This window comes from Thunnus thynnus, chromosome 2 (assembly GCF_963924715.1).
Source record: "Thunnus thynnus chromosome 2, fThuThy2.1, whole genome shotgun sequence".
Lineage (NCBI taxonomy): Eukaryota > Metazoa > Chordata > Actinopteri > Scombriformes > Scombridae > Thunnus > Thunnus thynnus.
This window is the reverse complement of record NC_089518.1, coordinates 12,169,732-12,192,289: the sequence shown is the minus strand read 5'-3', so window position 1 is coordinate 12,192,289 and position 22,558 is coordinate 12,169,732. Positions and strand designations below refer to the sequence as shown.

At 41.5% G+C, this 22,558-nt stretch overlaps 1 protein-coding gene across 10 annotated transcripts in view; it reads left to right on the top strand.

Moving 5' to 3' along the window:
* Positions 1-22,558, top strand: part of fbrsl1 (fibrosin-like 1) — a 291,901-nt gene that overhangs the window by 162,805 nt on the left and 106,538 nt on the right. For 8 of the 10 annotated variants that reach the window (XM_067603427.1, XM_067603458.1, XM_067603439.1 and 5 more), the window contains exon 5: positions 22,108-22,137. The exons of the other annotated variants lie outside the window; for them this stretch is intronic. In XM_067603427.1, coding sequence (XP_067459528.1) covers positions 22,108-22,137 — 30 coding nt within the window. The remainder of the gene's footprint in view (positions 1-22,107; positions 22,138-22,558) is intronic. 10 annotated transcript variants of the gene reach the window in all.

Below are 22,558 nucleotides of genomic sequence, written 5' to 3'. Positions count from 1 at the left end.
GTTGAGCTGATACACTGTGAGTTTTTTTCCGTCACACAGCAGGGCAAAGTAAAATGAGTAGTTTGCCTGTTGAAGGTGTGCTGGTCATCTGCAGCTCTTCATCAAACATCATCATCACTGTGGCTGTTTCTGCTGGTACTATTACTCCTTGCATTATTTGTCACAGATCCGCTGAACACAGAGCTCCAAATATCTCCATATGTTGTTGTGTTGCCCAGTTTTTAGTGCAATTTACAAACCTCTGTTAATTCAGTGAGGAACACGTTTCAGTAGTGCAGTAAAGCAGGAAATGTTAGGTTTTCATCAGCAGTAACTTAACATGATTCTGATATGGCTGCCCCTTGTCATACGTCTGTAAAGCTGGCCAATCAAAACAGAGTGGGCTCATTGGGAGGGGGGCCTTAAAGAGACAGGAGCTAAGACTGCCGGTTCAGAGACAAAGGCTGAGCTGAGGGGCCGCATAAAATAAATTTGTACATTTGTATAAAATAAATAAGGAGTTTCTTGAACTGTGAATCATGTAAAGCTACTCTAGTGGAGTCCCAGAAAAAAAATATAGTACTGGAAATGAGCATAATGGGTCCCCTTTAAAGATGATGGTATGAATTGGATTCAGAAAGATCTTGTTGTCTTTGTGCATAAACATTTTTGAACTGTGAACTTTTCTAGTGGCTTGTAAAAGTGTTATTGCATTCCTCTTTTCTGAGAATCAATTCCACAGGGCCTCCAGCACAAACGCGTAAAGTGACTGGAAGTTGCATTCACTTCAGATTGCTGCATCTCAGAGATGTACAAATGAGGCATAGAGGGTCAGGGTCAAAAACATCTCACACTCCTACGCAAACAGCTTATTAGACTCAAGCTTCTGTAGAGGGGTTTAACTTTTCTGTGCTTCCTGTTTTCTGCTTCCCACTCATTTAATATTATACAGCAAAAAAAGGGGACAGACATTAACAGCAGTGCTCTAGAATTATCTACTACAGATTTCCTTTGTTGTCCTAATTCAGAGCTTCAAATCATGTCCTCAGAGAAAGCACTCAATCATGACCCACAGCCCTCATCAGTCTGCTGGATGACGTGTTTTTCTTACTCAATCTCTGCAGGTTTACTGCCCAACTGCTGGGCTGAATCTTCCATGTGAAGCACAGCGTACACAAGCAGTACACCCATAACAAATTACACCAGCACCTCCTCTCAACATGACTTATCCTCCTGTGTAGATGGAGATGTGAGACATTCTGTAAGTTATTGTGCTGTGTGCCCTTGGAGCTGATGGCATGTTTACACAACCCATATTCCTCTCTGCCTCCTCTTGGCTCTATTCCCTAAGAGAGATTTCTTGGTCACAATCTGACAAAAATAAGAACACATTTCTCTGAGCCTCCCTGTTTGGATGCACAAAGTAACAGCCGCCGTCATGGGAAATTTAGGTTGTAAATCTGCGGACCATGACCTCATAAAGTGTGTTTGACCTCTAGGATGAGGAGGCTGAATGGGCCATGCACCATTAAGTTCACACACACCATCCAGATTAGATTTCAGTACAGTCAAACTGTACGTAGTCAGAACCAGTGGCAGTTTGATATGTCACCAAATCGATGACCTGCACCAAAGACCAAAAGAGATGTGGATTTAATAGTTGAGCACAGTTTTTATTGACATTGTTTTAGAGTCCTGACAAGAAAAAATCCAACCTTAGTAACTCACAACTGAGATATACAGAGTGTGAAAAGTGGGGTGTTAAGCAGAGGTAAATAACTGGACAACAATCTGTATACATTTCCCAAGTAATAGTAACGAGAGTGTACCAGAAGTTAGTTTTTATAGACACTCATCAAACTTTGATGATCATATGTGAAGATTAACTATCCACTATGTGACCAGATGGAGTGCAGTTAATATAAAGAAATACGCAGCTGTCTGGGGAGACTTTTTCATAATGTTTTCACAAAGCCAGAATGTGATTTACTTTCTGGTCCGCATTTCTCTTACATGCACTAATTGTAAACAAAACCAAAGAAACATTCAAAGGTTTGGTTTCTCTGACGTTGCGGTGGTTCGAGCACGACAAGAAGGGTTAAAGCAGGCCTGAGTCTGCTCTGGCGGTTCTTTTTAAGAGCCCCACTTAAGGTCTCTTTTGTGGCTCCAGATGTTTTGTGCAGCTATTTATTTAGCTTGTAAACAGGCCGACAAAAAGCAGAAGGCATAATGATGGAGAGGGAGAACTGCAGTGACATTGTTGCAGGGCCTTACAAAAGATAGCTGTATGCTTAATGTGATTTAGAGACGGGGTTGGGGTGGGGGGACTTTATCGCCTTTGAGAGGGAGGTTACCAAATTGAAATGCAAATCTTAACATTTTGGAATTCATTAGGGTTGACACATCCCCTTGGAACAACAACAAAAATGAACCTTCATTGTTGAATTGTGGGGGTTGAAGGAGAGTTCTAATTTCTTGCAAATTCTTTCTCTGAAAGGGAATAGAAAGAAATCAGTCCGACCTTCTAACTTTGTTCATTTGACTGCAATGTCTTCTTCCTCTAATTTTTCCCTTGAATGTTGATGTGAAGGCTGCTATCATTGACAGGCTTGCTAGCTGCAAAGTTCCCATATGGAGCAGGTGGATTGTCCCTTGTTGCACTAATGCTGCAGCATATGAGAACATCTGCCAAGTAGTCAAGCACTATGCTAACCCCTCTAGATATGAGAAACAGACGTTGGAATTATGATGACAATATGATCTGTCATAATTATCTAATATAAATGTTGTGTGCTGCAAACTTTGCTTCTTTGTTTGACTCTTAGCTAGAACTCTAAGTTGCAGAAAAAAACTGGAGGGAACTTTGGCTTTTTAGGAATTTAAGGAGTTTGGTGCAGAATCAGATTTCTTTTGAGATGAATAAAAAGCTTTTATGCTTCCTCATTTTTTCACAGTCTCTATCACTCAGTCATTCTGACATTCTCACAAACAAGCCTGTGCACAAGCGACCAACACACACACACATCTTTCACTGACGTATGGCAAGTCCTGATCTGTATCTCCCACACACTTCCCTAGAGAATTGATTAAAATCAGAGAGAGACAGGCCTTGAACATGGCTGCTTTTGTCTGAACAAACAAAGGCTGCCGGTAATTGGATTCACATTGAGAGAGGTATTTAAAACCGTCTGATAACTAACACAAGCTGGCGGCTTTTGCAGGGCATTTTGTGACCCAGTCACCTTTATTGGTCTAGCCCTGCTCCAGCAGGGCACAATTATGTCAAGCAGCTCCCTTTTAACCTCGGGGAACATTATTACAAGAAATCTGTCAGTCAGAGTGGGTTCAGAGGTCTTTCACCTCCTTTTCCGCTACGGGTTCCTCCTTTTGGAGCACTTAAACGCACCATTAACTCACTCCAATTTGACAGCTATAAAAGATTGAAAGAACATTTTGGATTAAAGTTCACTTTCTATGTTTGATGTTTGACTAAATGCAACTTTAAGATGAAAAAGGTCCTGTAGGAGGCGGACGTGACCTATGGGAGTGTAATCCAAGCAGGCCAAATACCACAAGTTACAGATAATTAAACCAGTGAAGGGCTGATTAGAGGCAGCGAGACAAGAAATCAATGAAACATGGCCAGACAAAGTGTGTCTGATTGTTTACATACCTGGGACTGAGAGTGAGAGAGGGGAAGAGAGAGAGAGAGAGAGAGAGAGAGAGAGAGAGAGAAATGACTGCCATTTTATGTCTGGGTTTGAGGTGAACAAGATAGAGATCAACTCCAGATGGCGGCAGTCAGGGGGCTTTGGGCTCAGGGGACGCCACTGCCTTGCAATCCATCGCTCACTCAGACACAGACACTCCATTACTCTGGCTCTGAACCTGGATTAAATCCCATCCCAACCCTGATTGTCTTTCCACCTCTACTCCGTCCTGTTGACATTGGCCTCCCCGGGCCGTGCAGGCAGCCGTGCTGAGTCACAGCCCAGCCTGCTGGGTCCTGGAGGATCAGCCCGAGTGAGCCAAAAGTGAGCTAAGGGGTAGATGATTGCACTAAACCTTGAGAGATCTCTGGCCGCTCTGTGTGTATTTGCACAGTTGTCCCAGCATAGTGATAAAAATTCTGAAGGCTCATAATCAGCCCAGGGATGTTGAGTAACATTTTGCTTATATGGTTGTCTTATCTGGGTTTGGCTACACATTATACTCTTGTGTGTTTACATTTTCATGTTGGAGTATGTGTTCTAGCAATATTTACTTTTTGTGTTGGTTGTTCAAGGGCAGAGAGAGTTCACCCTTGTCTTAGTTGTACCTTGTACCTTTTCCTGCTGCTCTTCAGTAACTCCAGTGATGGCTTGATGGCTAGTATTTGGGTTGTATTTAGAAATTTGCTAAATTGATAGCCAGTATCTGTAACTCTTAACCGAGGTAATGTTTGATTGCAGGGTGAAAATGAAGCCGTCTAATCATTGTTGCACATACAGTACGTTTTCTCTGTGTAGTTAGAAGACCAGCAGGGACTTAATGTTCAATTTGCATAAAAACATCTGAGATGAGATCTCACTTGTTGTGGAAGTGTCTTAGTGAGATTACAGCCGCATGAAGCAGTTTTGCAGTTTGGCGGTTCCAAAAGGCAACAAGATGTAATACCCAGAAATCCTGTAACATACTCATCAGACCTCACATTTCTGTTAACTAATGGCCTTAACACACTAGAAAACTTTTAAAATATTTACCATTTGTTAAAGGATTAGTTGTCTCACATTTACCAACTTGTACTGATAAGTCATTGACTGGCCTAACCAGGACTGACTATCCAATTGAACACAAACATTTCAGTGTCCGGAGCATTTATAAAATTTGTTACAAGAAGAATGTTGAAAATACCCAGATGTAAGGCAATATTCTTAGTTGCTTATAAAGGCAAAACACAGTTATTGTTAGATGGGTGTAAAGTAACCAAAAAAATTTACTCCCAAAGGAGAGGGTTTGATTTCCATTAAACCCAACCACGCTTAATCAAAGATGCTGCAGGATTTCTACCTCGTCCCCAGACTACAGTGGTGCTCAGCAGAAGTGTGATCAGTGCTGCCACTGGTGGCCAAAAGCTATACTGCATAAACAAGACCACTGTTTGAGTGTTGCTGCAATAAAACGCCCATTCACAACCACACTGGATTAGATTTCCATTGACTGAAACTATGGGATAATGCTTAGATTTGTAAAGGTTGTGAATTATATAGTAATATGATGTCATTGCAAACTGCTATTTAGGAGATTTTTTTCCATGTTGGAAATTATTACTTTCGTTGGATGGAGGAATACACTGTACTTAGACTCCACAATTTCTTTTTAGCAAGTTTGTAAATATGACTACTGGTGATTTGCAGTGATAGGATTACTACTAGTTTAAATGTACATAAGGGAATTGTAACAGAGTAATCAAAGTAGTTCCCTAAGTGAATCCAAATATGTTGTGATTTTGATGTAATACGTGTATCACAGTAAATGATGATAATATCTAGTGCTTCTACACTGCGAAGTCAATAGGTTTGTCTGTACTCACCACACCCAATACTAGACAGAAACAAAACATGATAAATATTTATGCTTCTAATTATTTTATAATAATTGCACCAAAATATCCCTCCAAGAGGATCTCATTAGGGTAGGAAATTAGTCAAAACTAATAACGCTCATAGTTAAAAAGGCATTTTTAAACATCATCCACGTTTCCTCTCTCATTTTGCCAGTGCTGAAGTTCATAAACTGCACTGTGAATGCGTTCATTAGAATTAGTATTTCCTCAAACTGAGTTGACTGGAGAAATTGTGTGTGATTAAATATTAGCTTGAATATAATTAGCATTTATTAGCAAACTCTGCTATGGCAGATAATGAAAATCTTAATGAAATGCGTTGTTGAATTTTGTGTCGGGGGTTTGATTCTTTTTTTTTCCCCCTTAAATTTGCAGTCGGCATGCCTGGGCCCCAAACACAATATACATACTTTTTTCTTATTGAGTTATAATCTAGACAGCTACTGTAATTGTAACATCCTACCATCGGAGCCCTTCACAGACACAGTGTTTGAGTCTGTCTGCTCCGCACAGCAGCCTACAGTGAGTTTAATAGGCTCCTCAGTCTGGTAGAGCTATTACCAAATCCAACACAGACCATTAGGCCGCATGGGCTTAATTGCACATTAATTGGATAATTAGTCCTGCACTTTGTTTTTCTCCCATTTTCTCAAATCTTCTCCTTCATTTTGGCAAGCGGACGGTCATTCGCTAGATTTCCCTTTTGTCATTATGTTTTTCAGCACAGCGAGAAAATACAGTAGGTGGTGCAGTCATCCTGTGGCTGGAGATTTGCTGTGGGGAGGGGTTGCTCCACGTGGGTGGGAGGCCAAGGCTGAGAGGATTGATGGAGCCCTAGGTTGTCCTCCTCCTGCGCTGTCATGTTGACCCACAATGCATGCTGTGTTTGTGTCTCCGCCAGCACAGAAACCAGGAAGAGGCATGCATAGTTAAATAGGCAACAACTCTCCAGTGTGCAAGGTGCATTATTTATGAACTTTTAAAAGAGATTTTATTCATCCCTTCCTCGTATTTCTCCCTACCATTATTGTCTGTGCTTTAGGCGTGTGCCTCAGCACTCTCAGATTGCTACCATTAAACCCAGGGAGCCATCTGATGGAGTTATCAAAGTAAATGTTTGGCACATTTGATAGCATTTGAAATATCCTCCTGTAATAAAGCTCTCCGGGGAGAAAGAAGGACAGGCTTTTCATGCAAATAGCCGGTTTTCTGATATCACACAGTGTCGAAATATCCACATTTATCTCAGTGCTGTCAACAAACACACGGAGCACCTCCCGATATGGAGGCTGATGTTTGGCTAGATGGGAGACGGAGTGAAAGTGTTCGCCATATGACATCAGGCCAGGCAGCACTTAATGAAATCATTATCTTAAATTTACAAGCAATGAATCTACCAAGCTGTAGTTTGAGTTCAGTGTGTTTTACAGCTGCATATGGCAGACATGTGGAAGCAAGATAATTAGAAAAAGGAGACAATATGAATGAAGAAACATAAAATCTTTTTTTTTAGTTTTTGGATGTAAAGTGTATGAACACCAAAGTGCACTCACAACTGTATACAATCACAGGACAAAAATTCTCATGGACACAGATTTTTTTTTGAAAAGAAGTCAATATTTCGTAATGACTTCAGTGTCATTTAAGTGCAGACTTTAGAGGAGAGGGTAGGAAATTGGTACAAAGGGAAATTTTATGATAGACTGTGAACTGCTCTGCCTTAATGAGCAAAGCATTGTCCTTCATCAGGCCCTGATAGGTCCTCTATTGGTTAGACAACTTAAAGCTCAGTCCCTTATTATTCCCAGAAGCAGAACTTGCTTTTGTCTCAGTGCTATAATAATAGCCATAAAGTATGATCATTCCAAAGTGTTAAAATGCTTCTTGTAAACATCGGTCTGTTTTCGTTTTGTTTATTATTCATCTCGTCCAATTACCATTCTTAAAGGGGAGCGTTTCTCGCCAGGCGCTGAGGGAATAGGAGATTAAAAGGCAATGAGGAAACATCTGTGTCTCTGCTTTGCCACAAATCTGCATCTCATTCATACCACTGGCATCCAAATAGACAGCGCCTACAATGCAGGAAAAAAGTAAAACACCAAGGCGTATAGGGCTAGCGAATAGAGGGAAGGGTTACCATAGAAACACATACCTCACATGGGTTTATGGGCTGCATCCTATCACATGCTATCAGGAATTACCATAAATCTTCTGGCAGCGAGGGCGGTGGTTAAGGTGCACCTCAGCAGTGAATGACAATGTGTTGATCTACACATATCTGCAGAGATGCATCCAAGCTCTTTAAATCAAGAGGAAAATGGCATCAGATTTAGCGTGTGACAATAGAAAGATGGAGAGTGCCTCTAATGTGTTGCCTTTCATGAGCCTGTGTGCAAACAGATATTGAAAATCAGAAAGAGGATGCTGGCTGCCTCTCCTGTATATTCATGTCATCACAGAGATGAATGATTGCAAAATCAAAACTTAGCGGAAAACATAATATGCCACAGAGCTTTACATTTATGCCTGATAATCTTTGACTGGGTGTCATCATGCTTATTCCATTCATTCGTCTACAGCTGTCTGCACATAAAAAGCCAGCAGTGAGAATTGTGTCAGAGCACAGCGGTACATCAGTGCAATTTCCACAAATGGCATCTTTTCCCAAGCTCCCATCCTCTCGACCTCTGGAGCCGAGCTACGATGCTGAGAGCATTATCAGATGTGTTTGAGCAGCTCCCATCAGCACGACCCCGGTGGGCGGTACAGATATCGAGTGACCTTTTCTGCATGGCTCCCTGATATTAACGCAATCTCCCCGCCTTATTACCATGGGAACATTTCACAGAGTATTAGACTTAATAAATGACTTTTTTCTTGGCTTCCATCTCTCTTCTCCCTTCGCCATCTTTCTCCCCCAATCTCTCCTGCCCTGCTCCCCTCGTTCTCCTTGCTCCTGAGCCGATAACCCGGCCTCCCCAGGGGCCCGGCCTCCATAATCGCGTCAGTTCACGGCCCTCTTATTCCAGCAGAATTGCTTAATTGGTATGTGTTCTACATAACTGTTGGAGTATTAGACTCACAAATGAAGGTTAGAACCTCAGTGCTTGTAATCGACTGAAAGAAATTGATTTGTGCTCAGCTGCCCTTCTGGGACGAGACTTTATGGTTCTCTGAAGAAATGAAGCTTTTATAATTGTGTGTTCTCCCCCCCCCCCCCCGCCCCCCTCCTGTTCTTTCTCTCTCTCTCTCTGTCTCGCTCTCTTTTTCTCATTTCCTGTCTGCTAACTGCTTTGTTGACATTCATCAAAAGGCAAGACGCCAGCAACTTAAAGGTGATATGTCTGGTCTTAAGGTTACAGTGCACCTGGCATACACTACATAAGTTCCCCAGTTGTAAAGCAGGCACTGAGCAGTGAATATCTATGTATTTTATTCCCGCAAACGGAAATCTAATCATAGCTTAGGCACCCTGTCAATGGCAATCTGATTGCATTATGTGTGATCATGCAGGAGGCGTGAAGCGGCGTTGTATTAACCAAACCTGACCGACGAGCATAAATTGTCTTATGATTGATCTTCTCGGATTGTGTGGCGCTTTAAGGCTTTGCATGAATAGCTGAATGTGTGTGATTAACAAGGTCCTTGTCACAGCGTTGTGGCTGAGCAACTAAAGTGGTCAGCAGGGGGAAATGTGGGAGTACTGATCTCTCCTGGTTTTAAGTCATCAGTGACACGTACCGCCACAAATCAAAACTTTAATAAGCACAGTACTTTTTTCCATCCTGCAGTTTCCTGAAGAAAAAAAAGAAATGCTGTTACTGTATGTTTATATATCTTCTTTTTTATTTCTCATGATAATGAGTGCTGTGCTGAATAATTTAACATTTTGTTAGCCTGTGCCACAGCTCTATAACTGAATATGTCACCAACGTAACGGTGCATTGGATGTTCGGATGCTGACGGGAAGTACACTGGCTCATAAGGATCGGAATGACTTAATGTAACAAAATGATTCCCCTCCCATCAGTGAGGATGAAATCATCTGGACACAAAACAGTTTATCTTGCAGTACTGTTTTGCTGTTGCCTGGCTTGTGTCTTATGCATGACAGCTCCCTCTGACTTAGGTGACCGTAGATTATTCATGCCTGCTTTCCAGGTGGGCAGACTCAGATGTGCTCAGTGCACAGGTTTGCTCAACGCAAAATCACATTTCACGCTTGCGCTAATGTCACCCAGCGAGTGAAGAGGAGTGAGAACTGGCAGGTGGTGTTTACAAATGAGAACACCCCGAACCGCAAGCCACCCTGACACCAGATGCTGATTTGATTATGGGGTGGCATGTAAGAGACTGTATGAATGTATGAAGCAAGGTGGTACATTCAAAGTCGATTAAGTGAAACAGAGATGAATGTCACATTTATTTATTTATTTATTGTCCAGATGGAGGTGTCATCTTTGAGACTGAGGGCTTTTCACAACATGGGAGTGGTTTCATCAGGAGACAGGGTGTGTTTGCTCACTGTGGAGTTATATTTGCAAGATACAACCATGTTTATTGCTTATTCGTCTTGGGGCACATTCCTCCATGTGGAGCTGCTTTATTCTGTGTTTTGGGTGAGATTACACATTTGCTTTAGGTGCTCTCTGTTTATGTTAAGATAAATTTAGTAGGAAATTATCACATTCACAAGTTCAGTACTTTGATGTATCATTCTGCCTCTCAGTGTCTCAGATTGTAACAAAGAAACTTTCTTGAAGGCTGACAGCACTTGATTATTACATTATATTAGAAGTTATCTGACAGTCATGAAGTTCTTTGAAATTATTTAGCATTCATGGAGAACAAGATAAAACCGACAATCCTGTTGCTTTTGTCAGATTACTTTTTATATATAATAGGTAAAGCACCTCATGGAACTAGCTTGTTTCTGAGACTCTCACAAACTTACTCATTCATGTCAAGCAGGTTGTAGATTTCCTTCTGTTGCATTGAACAAATGTATTTTTTTATCTAATGATGGTGCTAGATGAAAAGTCTGTTAATCACAAAAGCTATCACAACTAATCCTGAGGGGAACATGAACATCAGTGGCAAATTTCATGGCAAAACATCCAGCAGTTGTAGAGATGTCAAGAGGTGGACTGAATAAACAGACTACAGAATTATGTTGCCATCATATGCCATAAAAAGAACTGCAGTTGTAATGCTCATGGCTCACAGGTGGAACAAGAAACTATGACTCTTATAACTCACTTTGCTTGCCTGCTGGTGGAATCCAGTGGCATGTCAACGTCAACCACTATTACTTTTTTGCCTGTAGGTGGGGTTGGTTTGGACTAGGACTGGACCAGGTCCAGAACTGTTGCAGCTCTGTAGCAGGATGAGGCTGGCTGAGTCTGGTTTAGGATGTTTTAGACATGTAGAGATAAAATGATAAATCTGTAGAAACAAGGCCATATAATGTTAAGTTTCCATGTTAACCATAAATGAAAGACAGATGATGACATGTTGAAATAGAATTCTATAGTTGATGGTCATAGGCGATAAAAGGCTGCATGATAAATGCATTTAGAATGCATCTTAAATGAAATGAAAAGTCACCATACCATGATGATTAATTTCTTAGCATGGTAATCATATTAGGGGTCCAAGCAGCAAAACCACTGGAACCCTGTTGTATCTGTCATTATTATTATTATTATTATTATTATTATTATTATTATTACTATTGTGCCCTAAAAGTATCTGGTTCTCAGAAATCGTAACAGTGATAGTTCCCAAACTTGGCAGATAGGTTGGGAATCTCACCCACTACTCAGACAAAAAAATTATACCAATCGGTCAGATGGTGGCACTATAATAATGAACTTTACGTTTTGGCCTATAACTTTTGAAGTCACCTTCTCTGGGGATATAAAGGTCCCTGGTTCGAGTCCTGGGGTGTCCAATTCAAACTTGCCAACCCTGTGGTAATTTATGCATGTGGCATGTCTTCTGAAGGTCATATTAAGTCAAAGACTGCCCTTCGTGCTTGGACCCTGTTCATTGCTGCTTGCGGCTATATTGTATTTTTCTCAATTGTACGTCTGCTGGTACAACAGAAAATGATTCGAATCATGGCCTGGATAACCCCACTCACAACCAAGTATGCTCTATATGTGAACATCTCTTATTCTTCAATCCTTGGTAATTGCCAGCAGATGCAAATTGAGCTTTGACAGCCTGTAGCAGCAGTACAACTCAAACCCAACCCCCTAATCAACTCAGTGTGATTTAACGGTGCATCCTAAGCATTAGTATTCCAGAGCCGGATCCCTCTTGGATCCAGGCTAGGATTATCCAAGCTCTTAACATCTTAGCTAAGCTGGTTAACACCTGTTTTTATTGACATCTGAACACCATCCTAGGCGCCTCGTCCTCTGTGGTTTTAAAAGATCTTCTCATGCTCTCTCTAGTAGGCTAGTCACTCCTCTTCATCTAGGCTGCAGCCCACTTAAATGATTGTTTTTCCTACCACAAGTATTGGTTACGGGTCAGCAACTTCACTGTGGAGATTAGTAGTTAAATCAGTACATTTACATTCTCAAAAACATAATTATTGCAACCCGATTTGTAATATGGATCCATTAGGGGTGAGTCAGGATACTTTGATGCAGATATAAATCACCTGTGGTTTTTTTGGGTTTTTTTGCTTTGTTTTGCTTTGTTCTGTTTTGTTCTGTTTTGGGTTTTTTTTGCCAGATTCAAGTCTAGACATGAGCTACAATTTTCAAGAATCCCATAATTTACTGTACATTCTTGCTCACATTTTAGAGTAATTTACCAGGGAAAAAAGAAAACAAGCTCTCTTTATGTGTTTATTAGGCCTAATATTTCCATTGGGGCCCACTGACACTAACTGATGTAATATTGTGTAAAAAAACATTTAGGCTGTTGATAAGGCAAGGGAGATTCTGGATAGCAGTGGCTGTATTGACTCAAAGAAATCCTCACATTACTGCGTGTGTCTGTTTCAAAGAGTCTTGCAAAGGTCAGTGGGGGAAATTTTGAAGAATGTCCCCGGATTTGTCTAAATCATGAGGTATGGATCTTCTTAAGCATTGCTGGCATTAGAGCTGAGCCCTATCAATGATTCCATTAACCTAAATTCCAAACCATGCTTCACAACATGACCATTTTAAGCCCCCCACTCCCCTCTCCCACTCGCATTTCACCAAGCTCTTGATCCCTCGCTATTTAGACAGACGGGAATGAATGATCACTCACATTTGTCTGGCTACCAGCTATGTTTCCTGCCCCAGACGGAATTATCTGTAATATGACCCTATGTTTATCTCTGGCCTTTATGCGTCCACATGTTTGCTGGTTATTTTTTTCTATGCTATAACTGTAACAGAAGCTGATTAGGCAATGGCAGTAGTGATGTGAGATGATAAGGTATTTTGAGTGGACATGGACTGAATCCCAATCTGCTGATTTTTTACCTTTCCTAGATGAACAATAATCATTCCAGGCTAACAGCACTGGAACGAGCAGAGAGGAGAAAGAAACGAGTGTCTGCCTTCATTAGGACAAAGGGAGGGTGAGCAGGAGAGCGTCTGACAAGCCAGTAACGCCTCATTGTCCCTGATCTCAAGTTTCATAAATTTCCACGGCTCTCGTTAAAGGACGTGTCGCTGCTGTCACCAGGCGCTAACTCGTTATCTCCTCAACGCCGTAAAACGCTGTAATTAACATTCAACAACTGTAACCGATCCAGCATTCCTCCTCTCTAGCCGCTAATTGCCACACTATTGTGCTTGCTCATAAGTGGGCCTTTTGTGTGTGTACTTGTGGGTACACATTTCTGTGGTTCATTTTGATTGTAAATAGAGGTGAGAAAGTGGTTCATCTGAGCTTAAAAGTGAAGAGTGTTCTCTGTGTTTTCCTTGTAGGAGTCATTGAGTTTATGCCTCGGTCAAAGACTCATCTAAATAACATTTTTTGGCAATATTTTTTCAGACATCTGGACATTTTAACTGCCTTCTATCCAAGGGCTGGTAAATTAAAGCTTTGTTGACGGATGCTTTTAGTAGACTCCTCATGGGTAACGCAACCTGTATTTTTACCGTTGAAGAGCGCTTTGGAGGCCCATTTGTCGAAATCACAATTACTGTAATTACAAATTTCAAGGCAATGCCTGCCTGTGGTTGTGAGGACATGGAGTGTACACCATTGTGCTGCACCATTCTCCTTTCAGCCATGCACGAGTGCCCCTCTCAAATCATATCCTCCATTGCATCAAATACAACCTCCAGTTGGGAATGTATAGCTGTCATGCTGCTATCCACTTACAACAGCACACAGAGAGAGCTCTCTACTCTTAGTGATATATTTTTTTTCTTTGAAGGCATCAGATTTTCTTTCAGTTTCCTGATGCCCAACGGTGTCAACTCCGTTTTAGTAGGATATGTTTTTGTTTTCTTCTTAGCTGCTCCTGCCTGACCTTACCGGAGCAGCAGCCATCACAACAAAGCTTTATGAATAATTAGTCTGGGTCAACTGATACTCTCCAGCTCCACACACCGCTGTCATCTACTCTGCCAGCGCCAGCCAAAAGCCAATGAACTGTGCTCAATTCTGGTCAATTGAATCACTTGAAGTTGATGCAGGGCTTGTTATTCGAACGTAACTGGGTAGATGTAAGTTGATATGAGGCCTACTCTGAAGGCCAAGTGCAAAACAGGAGAAGGGTTGTCAAATTAGCATTGTCACAGAGGCCACCTTTGGAGACTTCTATGGTGGTCTGTCACAGATATGCAATCACCTGCTGCTTTATCTGCATGCTGCATTTCATTCTCTGGGGATTAGAGCGAATGCCAGGGTAAGGTTTCCGGGAGCCAAGATGGCCCCAGGAGGATAAACAAAACCAAATGGTTGCATAGTGTTTCTTGTCCTGGTTTCATGTTCGGGTCAGAGGAGATGTGGTGCCGGTGTCTGGGGATTCAGGTGTGTATCTGCAGAATGGGCTAAGAGCTTTATCATGAGACACATTGAAAGAACATGTCTATTGTCACTCATATTGTTTCTTTATATGTGTACTTTGTGTGTATCTTAGTAAGGTGTTGGGCCACTGCTGCCTCAGTGCTTCTTTGCATAGATTCTACAAGTCTCTAAACTACTCAAGGAATGAACACCATTCTTCAAAAAGATATGACCTTATTTGGTGTTATGATGTATGATGGTGGTGAAGAACATTATCTAGCACTTCCCATAGGTGTTCAACTGGGTGACTGCAAAGGCCATAATGTTCATACTCATCAAACTATTCAGTGACCCCTCGCACACTGTATGGAAGCATCTGCATTCATCTCCATATGTCTCTCCACTTAATTCAAAATGTTCCTTTAACTTGTCTCCTGTTCGTATGTGTCACTGTCACTGATAAACTTGCGTCTATAATTCACAAGACTGAGCTTCAGTTTGTTTTGGGCTGTGGCTTAACCCCATATATAGATAACCTGCTCTTTTAGCAACTCACAGCACGCTTTGTGGTTTTACATGTTTGCACAATAGGCACATAGGTTGTGGTGTTTCTCACATTTTCACAACGGCTCACCACCAACGAAACTGCTGTAGCTGCAGAGTTTTAACTCTCGCTGCCTCTCCCTCTTCCTGTTAGAGTTCCATGGAAATGGTTACTGTCTCAGAAAATATCAATTATTCACCAGATACATGGTGCTGACATTAAGAAAGTGAAACAAGTGTTGAAATCCGTCTTGCACATGTTTGTTTTGTTGGCACTCATTTTGCTGTCAGGACTTTGAAAAACACTAGATATCTTTTTTTTTTTACCAGCAAACAGCAAACACGTTTAGTTGTTTGCCTAGCAGTAAAAAGCTCCATGCCTCTGTTCATTAGAAACAGGCCTCAAACTCAGGCCATGCAAGGACTCTGCCTTCTTTTTAGGTTGTTATTAGTGTAATATCCTTAGGCTCAATATAGTACCAATGTCAGCTGATGTGTGGTGAAGACACAACGACATGCCTTCAACTAAAGTGCTAAATTGTGTGCTTAATTCATTTTCATGCTCATATTGCCTCTAATTCGACCTGCAACATCAACAAGACTATCTGCAGTCTCCACACTTTCTTGATTGGACATAGATCTGGAAAAAATGATCTCTGACTGTGATGAATTTTATAGATAGGAAAGATGCTGGCATGCAAGTAAAAAGGTCCTTTTACGAGCACCATGAACAAAGGAGAATTTATTCTCCTCAGGGGTTGCAGAGGAGAAGATGGAAAGCATAAATGAGGGAAAGTGTCATCATATGGCTTTTTTTTTATTAGATTGTTAAAGATAGATCTAATTTTAATTTGGGCTAATGCGAGGAACACTATCAGCCATTGACCAAGGGTGTCTTATGACTGACTTGACGTACTTCGCTCAACAGTCTTGTGCTTTTACTCGGCAGTTTCAGTTCAGAGACCAGGCCAAGTGCAGAGACAGGGTAATTTTAAAAGCTCCTATACTCGATGTTCAGTTCATGAACTTCAGCGCCCCACCTCCTGCCTTTCCTTCAGCTCCTGGAAGCACAACTATATTAGAATCTCCCAGAGAGCGTCAAGCAAGACTGCTGCTTCTGTTTACAGGCTATTCAATCACTCTAAGTACTAGTGGCAGACTGATTTTCTTGGAAACACATTTGCCACAATCCTCCCCTAGCTCCTTACATGCAAGGTATTTATCATATGAAAATTTGGAACTGTCTGACTTGCCTGTTTTACTAGCGTTGTCCTAGAGCTGGGACTGGTAAAACATTGTAATATATGTACTGCAGTCAAAATTGAACATAAAAATATCCCCCGAATACTGTGAGATTTACACTCTGTCAGAGGGAAGTGGTTACTTTTATAACACCATCGCACTGGAGATAACATCTCACAGCTTACAAGTAGTCTTGCGGTAAAAATGGGTCATTTGTTTTTATTTGCTTTTTTTTAGTTCTCAGTGACACACACAGAAAACAGTTGTGTACTTTAAGCAAAAGTCCAGATGAAAAAAGCAGCTGCAGTGACAATTTGTTTTTAGCCTACTTAGCATTTGTAGCTGCTGGAAATACTGCAGTGTGCCACCTCATATCACATATTGTGTGTGTCCTCGGACTGTATGTGTGTGTGGGTGTGTGTGAGAGTGCATGTGTGTATGCACTAGTGACCTCAAAGCTGGCGACAGGCCCTGCTAACAGCTGGTTTTCTGCCAGTTTTTCTGCAAGGCTATGAGAAAATTAGCTGAGCTGTGTGGGGGCTCCTAGCACCCTAATATAGCATTAAGCAGGATGACCGAGCTCACGCAAGATTGATGATTGTTGTCTAACCGACCGCACATTGCATTTTTAGCATGAGCCCTTGTTCTCAAGGTCAGAGGTCAGAGGTCACATCCATAAACTCAAGTACAGGCAGCCTTTTCTCACACCACAGTTTGCTCATTACCTCAGATAAGAGCCAGAGGTATTTCTAATGTTAGTGCCATGTCGATTATTGTATAGGTTTCTAACACAACCACCTAAAACTATAATTTTACATCTACAGTATTACCACTGCTATGCCATAATGGCTAAAATGTCAGTTTAAGTCATCACTGAACTGCAATAAAAGATCAAACTGTGAGACGCTCCCAGCATCCATGTAATAAACAACATGCAGGGGATTGACTGTCAGCATGTTTTTAATCATGTCTGCTCCGTCTTCATCTCTTTCAAGCCTTGCTCTTTTCTCTTTGCTCTTTTTTTTTTTTTTGTCGGCCTCCCTCTGACCTGTCTGTTTACCCAGCATCCCCCTCTGTAATGGGAAGCGCTCGTTCATCTGCCATGTTTAAACTGCAGACAGGATTAACTTGGCTCAAGACTTAATGCACATGCACAGTCACCCCATGCTCTGTTTGCTGTTTCCAGGCCGCAGATCGACAAGCAGCTCTTTTAGACTTCCCTCTCTCCCGTTCTCCGTCTCTCTGGGCTCCTCTGCCTCCTCCTCCTCCTTCGTCCTCATTTCGCCTGAATTAATTGAGTTCTCATTTTTGTGAGAAAGCTCACAGGAGGGCTGTGTAAGGAGAGAGAAGAGTGATGGAAAGAATGAGAGAGACAGAGGGAGATCAGTGGCAGAAGCCTAGGGGGCATAGCTCTCTCAGAGGTAGGCAGTCACCAGTTTCCTGGGGGACGCTTAGGCCCCTCTGCAGTGACTTATATCTTTATCCTCACAACAGTCACCCCTCAGAACTTCAGGGAAGACTCATAGGCTGGTGGTCAGAAAGATGTGCTTATTCACCCACCAGCTCAGGGGAGACTGCCACTTAATTTAATCTCTTTGTTTCTGTTAAGGTAAGATGTGGAAAAACTGGCAAAATGTCCTATTCAAATACTGAAATACCTTTTTTTTAGGTCTTTCATAAAAAGACAAGTAAGACACACAAAAAGTGACTTCTTAATCAACACATTTATTGAATAAAATTTGTTACACCCACCCTTCTTATTTAATAGTGCTGTTTCTTTTGCCGCTAAGTATGAAACTAGCAGCCAAGGTTAGCAACAACCAAGGGCATAGGTTTAGTTTTAACTTTGATAGGGACTTTTTTTGTCGGAGAGCCAGTATGCACAATTGTGTTTTCGTGTTTTTGCTCTCTATCTTTTTCCATATTCCATTTCACATGAACAAACAAACTTCTTGAATCTACAATACTACAGTGTGCAATACTTGCCTAAAACAGGAACTTGTGTCATGGAATTTATTAACAGATATTTCACACCTAATTTTATTAATATGAACCAGAGACTACATTTAATATTAAAAAATTACATTTTCAATATAAATGTTACAAGAACAGTAATGACAACCTGACTGAACCATCTGTCTGCTGTAAACTATTTTAAAACCTCACTTGAGACTCTGTAGCTCTATCCTCTCTGTCTTTTGATTTGGCTACCCAACACAAGAGTTTCCTGCAGCTATTAGAGTTATGCTTCAACCTATCTTCACATCATCCCAAAACCTCCACTTTTATTTATCGTTCAACAGACTTTGTCCACCCAAGTAGCCTACTTTTTACAGAAAACACACTGACCCGGCAATTTGTACTCGTAACATTATGAGTAGTTAAAATGACAATATTGACTGAGATCACTAAAATATTTCTCAAGACAATTCCTTAAAACCATGACATAGGTGGGAGCATGTCCTTACCCTACAAACCCAAGTCTACACCTATGGCAACAACCAAACCAGGCAATACAAGCCAATCAAGTAATGTTTAAAAGAAAGTAAATTTTAGAAACTACCCTGCTCAGCCAACACAGCTTTCACTGTGCAGGGTTGGGGGTGTCATGTAATGCTACCACAAACTGAATCCCAAAGTGCTAAATATGTGACCCAAAGGCTAGGTGGTATTGCTGTGGAAATTATCGAAAGGCTGAAAGGTGTATTGTATTTTGTTCTTGTCAAATTCATCACGAATACTAGAGGTGGAAGTAGAAGGCAAGATGTACACCTGCATACTCTACCTTGGCCTGAACCCTTTCAATTATGAACCATTACAACTTCTTCCCTTGCAATATTCATGCACGAGTAGATCACTCCTTCAGATGTCTTAGGTTGCTGTAAGTTGAGATAAACACTTGCCGAGTTGTTACAGCCAATCGCCCGCCTCTATTCCTCAATGTCACTGCCTTAGCACTCAATAATTCAAAGCTTGGCGGTAATGAGCTCCCCGTAGGCCCTGTCCCCAAGGAGCCTCCCCACTGTGCCTACACTGTAATGTAGTTATATCTCGTGTCAGCTTTCAAATCAATTACATTTCTATCTGATGGCTATGTAATTGCGCCTGATTGAGTTTTTGGCACGCCAGCCAAGTGTGTGGTTCCCAAACTCAAGCCAGTCAAAACAGGAAGCTTCATCAAATGAAACTGTATTTCATCCTGATTGAGGCTGCTTGCATGATAAGCACAACTGTAATTATGATAATAATAACAATAGCAATCTGTGTTTTCTCAGCTTTGGTGGATTTTTTTTCTTTGCTCTCCAGATGAAATTTTGCCCCAAGGACTACGAGCATTTGCTTTACTCAAGATGTAAAGGCTGATTTGATTGTTTGTAGCATGTGCAATTTAGCAGATTAAATGCAAACCATAATGCTTTTGTATAAATGTAAGTGTCTGGAGTCTCAGTTGTAGTGCAGCAGACCTTTTCTGCGTCACTACACTTTGTGCCCAATGATCTTTACATGTTGTGCTTATATTTTGATGTCAGACAAATAGTGTTCCAATGCCAACAGAAGTCTAGAAATAACAAGCTAGCCTCTTAGCTACAGCATTTAGCTGACAGCTAAGGTCAGAGACATATTTTTGTATGTGTCAGATCTCTCAGGGACCAAGGTTATTTACAGAAGATTGGATGGAATGACAGATGGATGGATGGACAGACAGATGGACGTCCAACAATGGATGGCTGGACAGACATCAACAGACAACTGACAGACAGACAGATGAATGGATGTATAGATGGGAGGATGGATGGACAGACAAATGTATGCATGAATGGATGGATGGATGGATGGATGGATGGATGTACAGATGGATGGATCAACAGAATGCATGGCTGGATGGACAGAGGGAATACTCTAATGGAGTGGTATTGAGATAGATGAGGGGGAGGATGCTGTGGTTAGGTGCATAAGCAACTAAATAGTGATGAATTGTGGCTGCTGTCAGCAGCACTAAGTATAACAGACATAGTAAAACAGCCTGGCTCATCCATAATCAGTAGACAAAGATTGTCTTCATGCCAGAAGAGAACTTCTCTGGAAATAAAGCACTGAGACCATCTACCAATCTGTCTTTCTATCCTCTATTCATCATCCCTTTTCTTTTTATATCCCCTTACTCTTGGTGTTCTTGCCCTTTAAATCTCTTCACTTGTATTATTCTCTCTTCATTTCTCTTCTTAAGGCTTTGCGTCTCTCTGTCTGTCTCTCTCTCTCCCACACTGTCTTTTGTGTTAACAGCCTTCCATTTTTGTGCAGTGGGGGAGCCACTGGGTGCACATCTACAATCTTGCCTTTCATTTCATGGCTTCTGGAAATGGATGTTTTACTGCCTTCATTAAGGCATGCAGCAGTCAGCGCCGTGTTTTCCCTCTGAAGTTTAGCTCCATGAACCTCACCATTAGAGGACATTATGGCCCCAGATTTCAGGGCACAGTGGAACACTGTATAATTTGATTAGCGTTATTAATCAAGTGGAATACTGCTCCTTTCGCCCCCATCTTCCCAATCTCCCTCCCCTCCCCCTCGTCCTTTTTGCGATTTCACTTCTGCTTTCAAACCCTTTAGACGTTCCTTTTCCTTTCCTCTTCCTCCTCCGCTTATCCATGCCCCTCTCTGTTGCTGGCATTGCAACACACATGCAGTGAAAGTGATAAAAAAAAAAAAGGCCTTACGCCTTCCCTTTTAAAAACAATGATTTACCACTTGTTTTTTTCTCCCCCTTCCCAAACCCCCGCCCCCCTCCAAGCCATGCCCCCCTCTCCTAGCCCAGGACATAAATCAATTGAGATGAAAGTTCCATAATTGTGCTTGCTGGGAGGGATTTGAGCAAAATTGCGCTATGAATTTTTTAAAGGGAATTTTTACTAGCTGTTCAACGAGACTTGGGCGGCGAAGGAAGGTGAGGCCACAAGGATTTATGGGCCTGGATTCTTCATTACTGAAGTAATTTTCCTGCAAATGATAGTGCAGCACCCTGGAGGGGGGAGCCCTGCCCGCCTGGGAGAGTACAAACCTGCTTAATCTCTCGTGGAGAGAGAGCAGCTCAGAGCACTAATATCATCTGTACGGGACTGAGGCTCCATTTGTTAACATCTAAACTGCAGCTAGTGTATTTGTGATTCATAGTAATTGATTGCTCAAATTCATTCTAAGAGTAGCTACACAAGTTAATTTCATCACAAAGGCTAGTTTTGTTTGAACTGCTAGCAAACATGCTCCAGGGACATTTATGTGTATATATATATATATATATATATATATATATATATATATATATATATACTGTTTTCACAAAATATGTACATTTTGTCATCAAATAATTTTTCAGTTTGAATTGTCTAAAGGCAAAGGTTGAGTGGTAGATGCATTAGCTGCATATGTACACTGTAGTAGCTAAGGGATTAACTAGTCTAGACATTACATAGGCTACTATAAAATAAAAATGGAAGTGAGTGAAGAACAAGGAGTTTAAGGGCAGACAAGATCACTTTAATGGATACCAAATGCTTTTTCCTTTTCTCTCTCTGTCGTTGACACTGTCATCTATGTGTAGTATGTACTGTATGTTCATCCTCGTGCTGATTAAGACCTGCTTTGCCAAGCTGTCATATTGTTTCTTCAGCAAAGGTCTCTACCTTTCTCTCCACCTTTGGTCTTTCCTCCCTCCTCATTTTAACCTTCCTCAGTCCAATATGGCTGACGTTCTGTCTCCATCTCTTTAGGTGCAGCCAGCAGCAGTGGCCCTCCTCAAGGTTAGTGCGTCCACGATGCCAGGTCTCATTCTGTATCCTGCCTGCCGTCCACTCAATTTTACAGCTCAGTAGCTTGAGAAGCAGTGGGGGTAAATCTGCGGCAAGAAGGAGAAAGAGAGAGAGGGGAGGAGAAAGGGAGAAACAGAATTATTGTGCACCCTGTCACCGATTGAAGTGGATCTCATTCCAGGCACACTAACAACTCAAGACAATTAGTCACTTCTCACTAGGCCAGACCTGAGACTCACTTGTGGACCAAAAAGAGGCAGGGAGTAGAAGACCCACAAGCATGGCTAAGCATTGCAGTTATAGGAGTGGTTCAGTGGAGAGACAGGCAACTTATGGATGAAATGGCTCTGAGCTCTACTGCAATGGCTCCTTGGGTCCTTTTGTGCAACACTGAGATAAAAATAGGAGTATG